The sequence below is a fragment of the Suncus etruscus genome, chromosome 9, assembly GCF_024139225.1.
Source record: "Suncus etruscus isolate mSunEtr1 chromosome 9, mSunEtr1.pri.cur, whole genome shotgun sequence".
Taxonomy (NCBI): Eukaryota; Metazoa; Chordata; class Mammalia; order Eulipotyphla; family Soricidae; genus Suncus; species Suncus etruscus.
In genome coordinates, this window is record NC_064856.1 from 15,978,122 (window position 1) to 15,994,560 (window position 16,439).

A 16,439-nucleotide genomic window follows, 5' to 3' on the forward strand; every position below is an offset into this window, starting at 1 on the left:
CCATCCTAGCTGGATTTGTCTCCATTCCCTCTCTGCTTCCCCTCCAAGCCCCCCAACTCCTTTTTAAGGTCAGGTTGTAAGGATAAGTTCCTGGGTTCCCTGCATGTCCTAGTCAGTGCTCCCTGAAATGCTGTGCTGGAGCTTCAAAGCATTGACCTTCCTGGGTCCTGTGCGTCCCTGTACCCTTGTGCTCCCAGGAGGACAGCGCAGACCTGAAGTGTCAGCTGCACTTTGCAAAGGAGGAGTCGGCCCTCATGTGTAAGAAGCTCACCAAGCTGGCAAAGGAGAACGACGGCATGAAGGAGGAGCTGCTTAAGTACCGCTCACTCTACGGCGACCTGGACAGCGCCCTGTCGGCCGAGGAGCTGGCAGACGCCCCACACTCTCGGGAGACCGAGTTGAAGGTGCATCTGAAGCTGGTGGAGGAGGAAGCCAACCTGCTGAGCCGCCGCATCGTGGAGCTGGAGGTGGAAAACCGAGGCCTGCGGGCCGAGATGGACGACATGAAGGACCAGCCTGGAGCCAGCCTCGGGGGTCTGGAGGCCCGCCTGGCCTTTTCCACCCTGGCCACCACCGGCGGTGGTGGTGGTGGTGGCGGCAGTGAGTGTGGGGAGAGCTTGGCCGAGCTGCGGCGTCACCTCCAGTTTGTGGAGGAGGAGGCAGAGCTGCTGAGGCGCTCGTCTGCTGAACTCGAGGACCAGAACAAGCTGCTGCTGACCGAACTGGCCAAGTACCGCGCAGAGCACGAGCTGGACGTGACCCTGTCGGAGGACAGCTGCTCGGTGCTGAGCGAGCCTTCGCAGGAGGAGCTGGCTGCTGCCAAGCTGCAGATCGGCGAGCTCAGTGGCAAGGTCAAGAAGCTGCAGTACGAGAACCGAGTGCTGCTGTCCAACCTGCAGCGCTGTGACCTCGCTTCCTGCCAGAGCACCCGGCCCATGCTGGAGACGGACGCCGAGGCAGGGGACTCTGCGCAGTGTGTCCCGGCTGCCCTGGGTGATGCCAGTGGATCCCATGCCGCCCGGCTGTGCAGGAGTAGGGAGGCTGAGGCTCTCCCAGTGCTGCGGGAGCAGGCCGCCCTGGTCAGCAAGGCCATCGACGTGCTGCTGGCTGATGCCAACGGCTTCTCCACAGGCCTCCGGCCGTATCTGGACGAGTGTGCAGATTTCCGGCTGCATGAGCCCCCTGACAACAGCGAGGGGCCCCGGGACTCCAAGCTCCTCCACGCACTGCTGGTGCGGTTGAGCCTACTCCAGCAAGAGCTCAATGCCTTCGTGAGGAAGGCCGACCCCATTCTGGGAGGCTCAGCCAAGGAGCCGCCGGAGTCATTTTCCACATTGCCCCCCTTGGGCTCCCAGGGGCCCTCCAAGGAGATGCTTCTGGCCAAAGACCTCAGCTCCGACTTCCAGGTGAGCTGTCCCAGTCTCAGTGCATCTTACTGTTTGTTTCTTCATGAAAAACGTTTTACTAATGCAGAATATCCAGAGGGGACATAGACACTTTGCTTATCAGCTCACACAGCAGTTGTTGCAGAGGAAGGCCTAGGACATGACCAACTCGCCCTAAGTCCCTGCTTAGGCCCCTTCTAGCCATTATCTCTAGAGTAGGCCCTCTCTTGAATCTCCTTTTTTTGTACTAGGGGTGGAGTGGGGGCCACTCTTGGCACTGCACTCAGGAATCACTCCTGGCAGTGCTCAGGGGACCATATGGGATGCTGGAGATTAAACCTGTGCTGGCAAGCACAGCACCTTATCTGTTGTACTATTTCTCCAGTCCCATTTTTGTTTTGTTTTTTTTTGGGGGGTCACACCTGGTGACGCTAGGGATTACTCCTGGCTATGCGCTCAGAAATCACTTCTGGCTTGGGGGACCATATGGGACACCGGGAATTGAACCAAGGTCCGTCCTGGGTTAGCTGCATGCAAGGCAAATACCCTACCATGTGCCATTGCTCTGAGCCCTCCAGTTCCTACTTTTTAATTAATTTTTTTATTGGGGGGGGGCCATATCCAGCAGTACTCAAGGGTTACTCCTTACTCTGAACTTGGGAATCACTCCTGGCAGGCTTGGGAGACCATATGGGATGCTGGAGACTAAACCTGTACTGGCCACTCGCAAGCACCTTATGTCCTTATATGTTGTACTATTTCTCCAGTCCCTATGTTTTTTTAAAAAACTTTATTTATCGATTGATTGGTTTTTGGGCCACACCTGGAGGTGCTCAGGGGTTACTCGTGGCTCTACACTCAGAAATCTCCCCTGGCAGGCTGGGGGACCATATGGGATGTCAGGAATTGAACCTGGTCCCACTCAGGTCAGCTGCATGCAAGGCAAAAACCCTACCACTGTGCTGTCTCTCCGGCCCCATCAGTTCCTTTTTTTAATTAAATTTTTTAATTGGGGGGGGGCTATATCCATCACTACTCAAAGGTTACTCCTGACTCTGAACTCAGGGATCACTCCTGGCAGGCTTGGGGGACTATATCAAGTGCTGGGGATTGAACCCAAGTTGACTGCATACAAAGCAACTGCCCTACCTGTTGTACTATCATTTGGCCCCTATTAAAAAAAATTGGGGGGGGGGGAGACGGAGTGGTGGCACTAGAGGTAAGGCATCTGCCTTGCAAGTGCTAGCCTAGGACAGACCGCGGTTCGATCCCCCAGCATCCCATATGGTCCCCCCAAGCCAGGAGCAATTTCTGAGTGCATAGCCAGGAGTAAACCCTGAGTGTCAATGAGTGTGGCCCAAAAAATCAAAAAAAATTTTTTTGGTTTATTTTTTGGGTCACCCACCTGTCAATTCAGGGGTTACTCCTGGCTCTGCACTTAGGAATTAACTCCTGGTGGTGTTCAGGGAAATCATATGGGGTGCCAAGGATCGAATTCAGGTTGACCACATGCAAGGTTAAGTACCTTACCCACTATTGCTCCAGCCTCTATTTTTTTTGTTTTGTTTTGTTTTAGTTTTAGGGTCATACCTGGCAGTGCTCAGGGGTTTCTCCTGTTTTTGTGCTCAGAAATTGTTCCTGGCAGGCTCAAGGGACCATATGGGATTCCAGGGATTAAACCCGGTTTGGCCATGTGCAAGACACATGCCCTATCCACTGTACTATCACTCTGGCTCCAGCCCCTATTTTTTAATTTGTTTTTGTTTTGGGGTCACACTAGTACGCATAGGGATTAATTTGGCATTGGCTCAGGGGACCATTTGTGGGACTTATGGGTCCATATGGGGTTCTAGGGATCAAATCCTGTTTGGCTGTGTGTGCAAGGCAAACTCTTTACTTAGATTGTACTGGCTCTGGCTGCTGACATTTAGATGAATGAAAATGATCATTGAAAATGGTTATTCTGGGCCAGAGAGATAGCATGGAGGTAAGGCCTTTGCCTTTCATGAAGGACAGTGGTTCGAATCCTGGCATCCCATATGGTTCCTTGTGCCTGCCAGGGGCAATTTCTGAGCATAGAGCCAGGAATAAACCATGAGTGCTGCTGGGTGTGACCCAAAAACCAAAAAAGAAAAAAAAAAAAAACAAACAAAAATGGTTATTCTGTGTGTCCCTAGTGCTTGGCACTGCCGAATGCCCCATGGTGGTTGGTCTTATGCCTCCTGGGGGTGATCATGGAAGAGAGCCGGTGCTCTGGGGCTCTCAGGGAGGCCACCTAGTTCTGTGAACAGGAAATATGTGCAGACCAGGGTTAGAGAGGGTGCTGAGTGGAGCTGAGCAGAGCTGGGAGTGTGGGGTGATAGGATGACCAGAGCACCTGCCACCTGCCTAGTGGCATCAAGGCCAGTAGGAACCTGGTGTGTCCAGAGACCAAGAAAAGGAGAGCAGTTGTCTGTGGAGTCATAGGACAGGCACGAGGGGTTGAGCTTCCCCTGAGGGCAATGGGGGTGTTTTCCTGTTAGATAAAGAGAAGTTGAACTCTCACAAAATGTTTAGTTGTGCTGTCACCATCTTTATCCCTGCCCTGTTCATCTTTGTGTATATGGGCCACAGGTGTTGGGCTACATTTGTCATTGCTCTAACTTGGTGCTCAGGGGTCCCCATGGAGGTGCTTCAGTGACCATATGGGGTGCCAGGGATTGAGTTAGGGTTGACCATGTCCAAGGCAAGCTCTGGGCACCCTGACCTGGCCTTTTGTTTTGGGGACTTATTTATTTATTTATTTATTTATTTATTTATTTATTTATTTATTTATTTTTGGCTTTGGGGCCACGCACAGTGGTGCTCAGGGGTTACTCCTGGCTCTGCACTCAGAAATCACTCCTGGCATGCTCGGGGGACCCTATGGGATGCCAAGATCAAACCTGGATATATCCTGGGTCGGCCATGTACAAGGCAAACACTGTACCGCTGTGTTTGGGCTACATTTGTCATTGCTCTAACTTGGTGCTCAGGGGTCCCCATGGAGGTGCTTCAGTGACCATATGGGGTGCCAGGGATTGAGTTAGGGTTGACCATGTCCAAGGCAAGCTCTGGGCACCCTGACCTGGCCTTTTGTTTTGGGGACTTATTTATTTATTTATTTATTTATTTATTTATTTATTTATTTATTTTTGGCTTTGGGGCCACGCACAGTGGTGCTCAGGGGTTACTCCTGGCTCTGCACTCAGAAATCACTCCTGGCATGCTCGGGGGACCCTATGGGATGCCAAGATCAAACCTGGATATATCCTGGGTCGGCCATGTACAAGGCAAACACTGTACCGCTGTGCTATCGCTCCGGCCCTACTTACTTTATTTTAATTTTGCCTTGGGTTTTGGAGTCACACCTGGTAATACTCAAGAGCTATTGTGTCTCTGCTCAAGAGTCCTGTGGAGGTACTCAAGGGATCATTTACGGTGCAGAGATTTGAACCTGGGTCATGGTCACTATAGCTGCACACAAGGCAAGTGCCTCACCTCCTGTGCTGTGTCTGAGCCCTGATCGGACTCAGAGTGAACTGCCCTGCCTGAAGTCTTCCTCCCGGTTCTTGGACTTGGAGTGAGCAAGGCCACACCCGCGGTGGGTCACTTGGGCTGGCAGCAAATATGCATGTACTCACGCACACATATGGCTTCCTTTTCGTGAACATCCCTTAGTGTCGGCAGTGCTTGTGCCAAGGCTGGGTGTGGGTTACAGGACAGATCCTGTAGATGCTGTCCCTCAGGTGAGTGCCAGGAGCCTTCCTCAGACTAACTTTAGGTTTCTTTGGCCTGTGCAGCCACCAGATTTCAGGGACTTGACCGAATGGGAGCCCAGGATGAGAGAGGCCTTTCGTGCTGGGGACCTGGAGTCCAAGCCTGATCCCAGCCGGAGCTTTAGGCCTTATCGAGCTGAAGACAATGAATCCTACTCCTCTGAGGTGGGTCTGAGCCTGAGCAAGTGGGGGGCGGGTAAAAGGAGAGAGACTGGGCCTCCCTGAAGCACAGTGTGCCACAGAGGGTCTTCACTGGCAATGATAAAGGTTTTTTTTTGGGAGGGGGGTCGGGTCACACTCAGCATCACTCAGGGGCTACTCTTGGTTCTACACTCAGAAATCCCTCCTGGCAGGCTTGGGGGACCCTATGGGATGCCGGGATTCGAACCACTGTCCTTCTGCCTGCAAGGCAAATGTTCTACCTCCATGCTATCTCTCCCAGCCCCAATGATAAGGGTTTTAAGTACTCCCTTTGGTTCTGAGTTTCCTAGTAGCCAGAGTGAAAAGGGAAATGAGGAATTTAGGCCATTCTCATGCCTAAAAGGAAGCTTATAAACACATCTGAATCAAGTAAAATTTTTCTCTAACTGTACCTCTAAGAGTACATTTCACTAGAATTTAATTTCATTTTATTTAAGGAGTTACTCATTCTTTCTCATCTCTCTTTCTCCTCTCTCATCTCTGTCTCTATCTCTGTTTGTTTCTGAGCCACACCCAGTGGTGCTCAGGAGTTATTCCTGACTCTGTACTCAGGAATTACTCCTAGTGGGCTTGGGGACCATAGGGGCTGCTGAGGATCAAACCTGGGTTGGTTATGTGCAAGGCAAGCACCTTACCCATTATACTATCTCTCCAGCCCCAGAGTTATTTATTTTTGTAATAGGAAAGCAGGAGGCTGCATAATTAGGCCGACTGGGTTTAGATTACGGAGCTACTATACACTGAGATTTTTTTTTTTTTGGCAGGGGTAATGGGGGAAACACCAGAAGTACTCAGGGCATATTCTTGGTTCTACACTCAGGGATCACTCCTGGTGGTCTGGTGGACCGATTGGGGTACCAGGTATTGAAACTGGGTCTGCCGTGTGCAAGGCAAATGCACCTATCTTTCCTCCAGTTGTTGAAAGAATCACGTAATGTGGAAACTTGTAGCTTAGAATGTGGTGCATGTTGGGTGGGGGTGAGGCTGGTACTGTGGGCATGTCCCTGGGTCTCAGGGATGTCTCCAAGTGACTTCTGCTCCCCAGGTGCAGCTCCACCATCTATCAAATAGTGGGCAGAGCTTCTAAGATTCTTGGGTCCTTAAATCCTAAGTAGTTCTGAGCTCCTCTCAGGTTTCTCCCAGCGCTTAGTAATGAACCTGCAGTAGGAGAAAGGTCCTGAGGCCTTTGTGGGGCTCACAGGGCTTCTGAAATTATGGAGATCCCTGGACATGCCCCATCCCCGGAGATTTCTGGATATGCCCCAGCCTGAAGCCACTTTCCTCCTGCCCATGGAGGAAGGCAGCGTGGAGGGCCTCTTGAAGTGGTCAGAGTTTCCTAGCAGCCATGTTTGAAAGGGGTGAGGGGGGGACTCATGAATGCTTACATTCATTTTCAGAGTAAAGGACATAATTCCTGGGATGTATTCCATTACCATTTCTTTCCCTTGCTCTTTATTGCTCAGTTAGAGTTCACTGAGCGTGCTAGAGCTAACCAATAGTAGAGCGCCTTGTGAGGATTTTAGATACAAGACAGGTATATGAGGAGTCAGAAAAACAGTGCAGTGGGAGGGCACTTACCTTGCATGTGGCTGACCTGGGTTGGATCTTTAGCATCCCAGATGTTCCCACAAGTCAACTAGGGATGATTCCTGAGTGCAGAGATAGGAGTAAGCCCTGAACATCGTTGAGTGTACCCCCGCCCAAGAAAACAAAAATTGCAAAATATACCCTAGTGTATGAGATCCCCTTCGAGTAGGAATGCACTTTGTTGCCAGGTTTCCATGCTGTTGGCTAGATAGTACGGGTTTGTTTTGACTTTTCCATAAGGGCATTTTCTTGCTATGTTGAGAAGGTTTGTTGCAGCCTCTAGAGCTGACATTTCCAATCCCCTTGCCCCCTGCTTCACATGGCAGCATATTTCCTTTTACTAGGAAATGAAACTTTAAAAGTTGAGGGAGAAGGGGCCAGAGAGATAGCACAGCATAGGACGTTTGCCTTGCATGCGTCTGACCTGGGACGGACCTGAGTTCGGTTCCTGACATACCATATGGTCCCCTGAGCCTGCCAGGAGTGAGTTCTGAGCTCAGAGCCAGAAATAACCCCTTAGCACCTTCGGGTATGGCCACAAGATCCCCCCAAAAAGTGTTTATGGATAATGTAGAAATAGTACAACAGGTAGGATACTTTCCTTGCATGCTGTTGACTCAGGTTCAATCTCCATAGCACCACATTTGGTCCCCCAAGGCCTGCCAGGGTGATCCCTAGAAGCAGATACAAAAATAAGTCCTGGAACTGGAGAGTTAGCATGGAGTTAGGGCGTGTTTGCCTTGCATGCAGAAGGATGATGGTTCAAAATCCCGGCATCCCATATGGTCCCCTGAGCTTGCCAGGAGCGATTTCTGAGTATAGAACCAGGAGTAACCCCTGAGCATCGCAAGGTGTGGCCCCAAAACCAGTCAATTAATAAATAAGTAAATAAATAAACTGAAAGACAAAAGATTTTGAAGGACAAATGGGGCTCAATCTTCCTCTCTGGACTGCTCTCCTACCACCTTCGTCCTTTGACTAGCGTCTCCAAGCCTCCTGCACTCGCTCTCCTCCAAATGATCCATGTTCCTTATTCCTACCTCCAGATCAAGGAGTTGCAGCTGGTGTTGGCTGAGGCCCATGACAGCCTCCGAGGCCTGCAAGAGCAGCTGTCCCAGGAACGGCAGCTTCGGAAGGAGGAAGCTGACAGCTTCAATCAGAAAATGGTCCAGGTGAGTGGTCCTCCCTTCCCCTCTGCAGCCAGCATTTCTAACTCAGCTGGCCCACCATGTATGGTAGCAGAGGCTCTCTCCTCTGAGAGTGGCAAAAACCTTTGAGGGTCCTGGGTCTTGAGGAGGCAGAAAGAGCCCCATACCACAGTTGTCATTGTGTGTTGCCTGTGCTAAGCTGGCAACCTGCCTTGTCACAGGCTGCCTGTATGACCTCAGATTTATCCTGTCTCCTTGAGTACCCACAGTGTCCCTTCTAGGAAAACCTCTGTTTTCTCTCTCACAAAGAATAGAAAGCACTTATTCCCCCCGCCCTCCCAGGAAGCACTTATTAAGCCCTTACTGAATGTTACATTCTCTGGAGTTATCCCCTGGGGTTTTCCCCTTTTATAGATGGGTAAATGGGTGCCTGGAATCCTGCTGGAGTGATTTTTGGGTCACGCCTGGCAGTGCTCAGGAAGACCATCTGAGTTGCTGAGGATCAAACCCAGGTCAGCAGCATGCAAGGCAAGCACCCTATCTACTGTACTATCCGGTCCAGTTCCCAACTAGAGAGATCGAGGCAGGATATGTGTGTGTGTTTTGGTGGCTGAGGATCACATGTAGAATCTCACATGTACCAGCCAATTGTTCTGTGGCTAATGCAGTTGAGCCACTGATGTGTAGCTGATGTCCCTGATGTGTAGCTGTGTGTTCTTGTTTGGGGGCCATACCCATCAGTGCTAAAGGCTTACTTGTGGCTCTGTACTCAGGGATCACTCTTGGCACTGTTCAGTGGATCATGTGGGCTGCTGGGGTCTGAACCCAGAAAGTAAGTGCCCTGCGTACTGTACTATTCCTCTGACTTCTGTGCCTGGGATTTTAATGCAGGTTCTGGTTCTCTCTGCCTGAAACACTGTATTGCTTCCTCTGCTCTTGTTTACCTCCTCAGCCCCAGGATGACACCCTTTGCTGTACACTGGGATTTTCCCACTGTGGTTCACTATCCAGGTTCTTCATTAAATAAGAGCTCTGGAGGCCTGAGTCATAATACAGTGGACTTGCCTTAACCAATGCAGGCCTGGATTCGATCCCCAGAAACCCATATGATCCCCTAAGCACTGCCAGGAGTGATTCTTGAGTGCAGAGACAGGAGTAAACCCTTAGCATTTCTGGTGTTAACCTAACCTTAAACCCTTAAAACCTCCCCCCCCCCAAAAAAAAAGAGAGTTTAGAGGAAGTATTCTCACCCAGTACATACTCACTATATGTCACAGGTCATTTTGAGGGTTGGTTTTTTGTTTCCCAGGGTGGGGAAAGAACCTCCCACGTGGTGCTTGGAAAGTCCCAGGGCCCTTTCAATGCATTATTCAGAGTTTCTCAGCCAACCTGACCAGTCATTCAGATACAAGGGCCTGAGCATGTGGTGCTGCTCCTCATCAGTGACTGACCAGGACACCACATTGGTGTTGAGGGGTCAGCAGGGCCACATCCAAGTTGAACCAGGGTCAGATGCGCACAAAGCTTGCACCCCAATCGCTGTTTTCCTTCCGCCCCTGTGTCAGGACAGAGAAGGGTCCAAAAGCCAGCTCTTTCACTATCAGTAATTATGATTTTCTGTTCTCTTTTTTTATCCCAGGGGCATTAGAGGACAGTGTTCAGCTCAATGTTTACTATAATTTATTTATTTTTTTATTTTGTCTTGTTTTTGGCCACACTTGGTGGTGCTCAGGGGTTACTCCTGGCTCTACTCTCAGGAATCACTCCTAGTGGGCTTTGGGGATCATATGGGATGCCAGGGATCAAGCTCAGGTCAGTCACCTACAAGGCAAACACCCTACCCACTATACTATCATTCCGGCTCCTTATTTTTTGCTTTATTGGAGGGGGCCACCCACACCTATGCTTATTCCCCGCTCTGCACTCAGGGATAGCTCGGAGGACCATATGTGGTGCCAGGGAAACAAATCTGGATGGGCTGTGACAAGGCAAGTGCCTTCCACGCCAGCTCTTAGCAGTGCCCCCAACAGGCTTCTGATATGCCTGCCCCCTCTGCCTGGGCCAGGCCTGGGTGGGGTTGTTCACGCAAGCACTTGTCTCCCTCGCAGCTGAAGGAGGACCAGCAGAGGGCGCTGCTGAGGCGAGAGTTTGAACTGCAGAGTCTGAGCCTCCAGCGGCGGCTGGAGCAAAAATTCTGGAGCCAGGAGAAAAACATGCTGGTGCAGGAGTCGCAACAGTTCAAGCACAATTTCTTGCTGCTCTTCATGAAGCTCAGGTGGTTCCTCAAGCGCTGGCGGCAGGGCAAGATTTTGCCCAGCGAGAGGGACGATTTCCTGGAGGTATGGGTCTGGGCCGGGGTGAGGGTGCTGGGGAATATGGAATGAGAGGGACGGTCGCCCAGTTGGTGTGACATAAACACAAGCTCAGGGCTCATAGCCCAGCAGCTATCGACTTGCCAGTGGTGCTTATTCGCCCATCAGCATTTGCTGGTTCAGGACCATTTTCTTGGGCACTATGGGATACTTGGTATCAACCTCCCCAGAAAGTCTTGGAGACTGGTAGTTCCTTAAAACCCCACTAAAGCTTGTTTCAGCTGGCAACAGTGTCTAGGTGAATTGAATTTAGTTTTATTATTGCCTTAGATGGCAATATTTTGGAACATGATTATTGAATAATTGAATTATTAATGATTATTTGTTCCCTTAAAGTATGGGAATACTTTTTTTGGAAGGGTGGGGCACCCACAGCAGTGTTTGGGATTTACTTTTGACTCTGTACTCAGGGATCACTACTGGTGTTGCTCGGGGGATCATGTGGGAAGCCAGAGATTGAGTCTAGGTCTAGTGCGTGCAAGGCAAGTAAGTGCCTTACAGGCTGTACTGTCGCTCCAGCTCTAGGAATAACAATGCATATTAAGTAAAAACTGATAAGGAGGGGCTGGAGAGATAGCATGGAGGTAAGGCGTTTGCCTTGCATGCAGAAGGACAGTGGTTCGAATCCCGGCATCCCATATGGTCCCCCGAGCCTGCCAGGAGGGATTTCTGAGCGTGGAGCCCGGAGTAAGCCCTGAGTGCTGCCGGGTGTGACCCAAACAAAACAAAACAAACAAAAAAAAAACCTGATACGGTTTTTGTTTTATTTTGTTATGTTTTGGGGGTAGGGAGTTAGCTAAACCTGGTGGTGCTCATAAACCTCTCCTGACCTTGCTCAGAGGCCACCCCCTGGCCTCATATAAAGGGGAATATATGTGGCACTGGGGATTGAAGTAAGGTCGGCTGCATGCAAGCAAATGCCTTCTCCCTATGCTCCCCTATCATCCCAGAGAGACCTCCCCCCCATGCTCCAGATACTTCTCTCTGCCCCCCCCCCCCCCCCGGACTTGTTTACCGATCACCCAAGAAATGGATTCCTATGTGAGTACTTAACATTTTTTCTGCCCTTTTCCATGATTACGACCTGCAGTGGATGGGACTTAGCTCTCACCTCCTTTGGGACTTTCCCCAACTTCTCAGGGCGGCCTGCTTTGGCCCCTCACAGCTCCATCCCTTTCATTGCTGTGGCACCAATCTCTGTGAGACTTTCAGGTTGGAATGGACCCACCAGGCACCCTGCACTGCCTTCCTTCTCTTCCTTTCTCCTTCCCTCCATTATTTTCTCCCTTCCTTCCTATCTACCTCTCTCCTTCCCTTCTTTTCTTCCTCCTTCCTCCCCTTCCTTCCTCCCTCCCTCCCTCATTCCCTTCCTCTCTACCTCCTTCCCTTCCTCACTTCCTCCTCACCTTTATTCCTGAATCGAACCCCGGTCTACATCATGCAAGGCGGGTACTCTCTCTCTGGCCCCTGGGCAGTCGGTCCTCCTTCTGTCTGGCCACTACTCGAGTTCCCCTCTGTGGAGAGGCAGATTCCAGGCTTAACCCCCACCTAGCCCTACTGAATGAATGTGTTTCTTTCCCAGGTGAGCAGCATGAAGGAGCTCTACCTCCTCATGGAGGAAGAGGAACTGAATGCTCAGCATTCTGATAACAAGACCTGCACGGGGGACAGCTGGACCCAGAACACGGTGCGTGCTCAGGTCGTTTCCCCCCCTGCAATTCCTCTGAGTGAGCGCGTCCTATGGATTGTTTTCTTACTGCTCCCTGCCTGGGGTTCCTAAGTCATCCTGGGGCACGGTCCAGGGCCAGGTTATGGCAGTGAGTTCACAGGCAAGAGCGATGAGTTGTTGGGTGTTAGGGACAGTCACAGAGCAGGGTCATAAGTGATGGGTTTTGAAGGATGCATAGAAACTCACCTGAAAGAGCATAGATGACTTGGCACAGAGATGTCACAAGATATTCTGAGACTGCAACTTGGGACGAGCATGGTGAGAGTAGACATGGTCAGGCTAGAATGGTATGAGGTCTGGGATCAGGAATGGATCAGGCCCCCAGGGGCCACCTGGCGAGCTAGGGTGTGAGTAGGACAATCCTGATAGAAGACTGATTACATCTGACCTGGTGGTCTGGACAACCTGTCCGGCCTGACAGTGGGCAAACACTGAAGGCACCATTCTCAGTTCAGGGTCTGCTAAATCATTAATTTAGTAACTGCAGAGTTCGCTGTATTGGTGCATGCAAGGGGTGAGGCATATGGATGCCTGGGAGGTGCCAGTGTTGGACTTGTCATGCCCATTCCCTAGGTGGTGTGACCCCAGGGAAATTGTGCAGGGCCCCCATGGCAGTCTGGTTCTGCCCTCTCACGCTTCCCCTCATCCCACTGGAAGCTCCTGACCCACGTGTTACACCCCTGCAGCCCAATGAATACATCAAGACACTGGCCGACATGAAGGTGACACTGAAGGAACTGTGCTGGCTGCTGCGGGATGAGCGCCAGGGCCTGACTGAGCTGCAGCAGCAGTTTGCCAAGGCCAAGGCCACCTGGGAGATGGAGCGGGCAGAGCTCAAGAGCCACACAGCCCAGGTGAGTCTCTTAACTGCCTGCCCTCTTCCCCTCGCAGCCAAGCCCTCAGCTGTCAGATCCTGGGGCACGATGTCTGAGCCATGCTCCTAGCAACATTGGAATCCCTTCATACCTCCCCTTGGGACCCAGAGAGGCTAGACACTTGTCTAGAGCCGCACAGGAAGGGAATTGGGATACAGTGATTCTTTTTTGGAGGGGGTTGTTGTTGGGGGAAACACCTAGCAGTGCTTAGAGCTCTGTGCTTCTGGCTCTTGCTCAGGAATGAGCCCCAGTTGACTGCATACAAGACAAGTGCCATGGGAGTGGAGCGATAGTGCAGTGGTAGTGCATTTGCCTTGCACGTGGCCAACCCAGGATGGACCTGGGTTCAATCCCCGCCATCCCCTATACTCCCCCAAGCCAGGAGCGATTTCTGAGCACATAGCCAGGAGTAACCCTTGAGTGTCACTGTGTGTGGCCCAAAAACCAAAAAAAGACAAGAACAAGACAGGTGCCATATTCACTGTACTATCACAGCCTCTTTTTTTGAGGGATGGGGTGTCATACCCAGCAGTAATCTTATTTCTTTTTCTTTTTTTTTTTGGATTTTGGGTCACACCCGGCAGTGCTCAGGGGTTACTCCTGGCTCTACGTTCAGAAATCGCTCCTGGCAGGCTCAGGGGACCATATGGGACACCAGGATTCGAACCATTGACCTTCTGCATGAGAGGCAAACGCCTTACCTCCATGCTATATCTCCGGCCCTTATTTTTTTTTCTTTTTGGTTTTTGGGCCATCCCCAGAAGCACTGAGGGGTTACTCTTGGCTCTGTACTCAGAAATTACTTCAGGCAGGCTTGGGGACCACGTGGGATACCCAGGATTCAACTGGGGTTGGTCATATGCAAGACAAACACTCTGGCTCAGCCATCAGTACTCTTGAATTATTCTTTGTTCTGTGCTCAGGATTACCTCAGGCAATGCTGGAACCATGTATAGTGCCAGGGATCAAGCCCTGGCCTGCTCACAGAGCCTGCACTCCAGCATTCACACCATCTCTCGGCCCCTGCATTGCCTCTTTTTGTTTGTTTTGTTTTGGGTCAAACTGTCAGTGCTCAGAGCTTACTCCTGGCTTTGTGCTCAAGGATCACTACTGGCAGGAACTATTCCTTGGGATGGTTATAGCAAAGCAAGTGCTCTACCTGCTGTACTATCTTTTTGTTTTGTTTTGTTTTGTTTTTGGGTCACACCCGGCAGCGCTCAGGGGTTACTCCTAGCTCTATGCTCAGAAATTGCCTCTGGCAGGCTCGAGGGACCATGTGGGATGCCGGGATTCGAACCGTCATCCTTCTGTGTGCAAGGCAAAAGCTCTACCTTTATGCTATCTCTCCTGCATTGATTTTTTTTGTTTGGGTTTGGGTTTTTGGGCCACCCCTGGCTGTACTCATGGGTTACTCCTGGCTCTGTGCTCAGAAATTACTCCTGGCAGGTTCAGGGGGAACATACGGGATTACGAGGATTAAACCTGGGTTATCTGTGTGCAAGGCAAAAGCCTTGACCACTGTGCTATCACTCTGACCCCTTCCTGCATTAATTTTGGGGGGGGGGGTCCACACCCGGCAACGCTTAGGGGTTACTCCTGGCTCTGCACTCAGAAATGCTCCTGGCAAGCCCAGGGGACTATATAGGGTGCCGGGCCGGATTTGAACCACCCTCTGTCCTGGGTTGGCTGCATGCAAGGTAAACGCCCTACTGCTGAGCAATCCCTCTGGCTCCAAAGTCTTTGACTTTTTTTTTTTTTTTTTTTGGTTTTTGGGCTACACCCGGTGATGCTCAGGGGTTACCCTGGCTTTGCACTCAGAAATTGCTCCTGGCCCAGGGGACCATATGGGACATTGGGGATCTAACCACATCCTGGGTCAGCCACTAGCAAGGCAAAACCCCTTACCGCTGTACTCCGGCCCCTCTGCATTTATTCTTGAGGCTGCGTAGTTAATGCTTGCCACTCTGAAATTTGGAGCCATGCCAAGAAGGCAAACTCTCTGGGAGTGATTCTGAAGCACATTCATTCCTTGACTGCAGGCACCGTCCCTATGCGGGGCCTAGCGGACAAGGCTGAGTCCTGTTCTCCAGGACCCTCACTAAAAGACATGTCCCTCATTCACTGAAATCCATTTTACTAAGCATTAATGATAGTCATGAGCAGCATGTGCAGCAATGGTCATGGTGTAACTCTGTGACCTGAGACAAATGACTTACCCTCTTGTAACTTCTGCCTCCTCTGAAAAATATCAAAATCGTAGCCTTAGGGCTGAGTGTGTGCTGTGCATGCGAATTGTCCAGGTTTAATTTCTGGCACTGGTTGACCACTCAAATCATTGCCAAGAACCTAATTAGCACCTAATTGGGAGTAGCTCCTCATAGCCACCAGAGATGGTCCCAAATAAATGAAAAGTTGTGGGATTCTGGAGTGATATATCATACAGCATGTGGCCAAGACAATTTTGATTCCTGTTACCCCTTAGGGTTCCCTCAACCCTTCAGAAATTATCCCAGAGTACAGAGCCAGGAGTAAGCTCTGAGTAGCGCCCGATGTAGCCCAGTAACCCCGAAAGAAAGAAAAAATGTCATGATCTTGCTGAGTTTTCACAAAGAAGAAAAGCCTGCAAAGCCCTTACCAGAAAATTTGGCTTGTAGAAAGATAAGCAGAGATAAGCACCAGTCTGTTCTCCCTTCTGCAGATGGAGTTGAAGGCTGGGAAAGGGCCTGGGGAGCGGGCAGGGCCCGACTGGAAGGCGGCGCTGCAGCGGGAGCGCGAGGAGCAGCAACATCTCCTGGCCGAATCCTACAGTGCCGTCATGGAGCTCACGCGGCAGCTGCAGATTAGCGAGCACAACTGGAGCCAAGAGAAGCTGCAGCTGGTGGAGCGGCTGCAAGGGGAGAAGCAGCAGGTGGAACAGCAGGTGAAGGAGCTGCAGAACCGCCTGAGCCAGGTGAGGTCTACTGCAGCCCTCCTCAGCAGGGTCTAGTGCATCCAGGTATTAACACAAGTTCATGGTAGATCCTTTAGATCTAGCTGGATCCAGAAGCTCCTCAGAGAGGCAGTTAGAGGCCAAGCCTTTCTCTTTGCCCTTCACTCATTTGTCTTCAGATGTGACCTTTGTCAGTTTTGTGCCCCTATCATAAGAGTGTGGTATTTTCCATGGAAAGCATTTTTCTATTCCACCACCTCTGGTCAGGAACTCATAGCAAAGAAACAAGGGTGGGTCCCCTTTAAAAATCTCTTTAAAAATTTATGTTTGGGCCAGAGCGATGGCACAGTGGTAGGGCATTTGCCTTGCACGAGGCTGACCTAGGATGGACTGCAGTTCGATCCCCCGTCCCATAT

General features: G+C 51.0%; 1 protein-coding gene across 1 annotated transcript in view; it reads left to right on the top strand.

The window, feature by feature from the left end:
• The window catches only part of SOGA1 (suppressor of glucose, autophagy associated 1), a 78,083-nt gene that overhangs the window by 52,327 nt on the left and 9,317 nt on the right, over positions 1 to 16,439 (top strand). Inside the window, exons 5-11 of the mRNA XM_049779111.1 lie at positions 198 to 1,406; positions 5,207 to 5,347; positions 8,017 to 8,142; positions 10,227 to 10,457; positions 12,073 to 12,177; positions 12,906 to 13,073; positions 15,793 to 16,044. Coding sequence (XP_049635068.1) covers positions 198 to 1,406; positions 5,207 to 5,347; positions 8,017 to 8,142; positions 10,227 to 10,457; positions 12,073 to 12,177; positions 12,906 to 13,073; positions 15,793 to 16,044 — 2,232 coding nt within the window. The remainder of the gene's footprint in view (positions 1 to 197; positions 1,407 to 5,206; positions 5,348 to 8,016; positions 8,143 to 10,226; positions 10,458 to 12,072; positions 12,178 to 12,905; positions 13,074 to 15,792; positions 16,045 to 16,439) is intronic.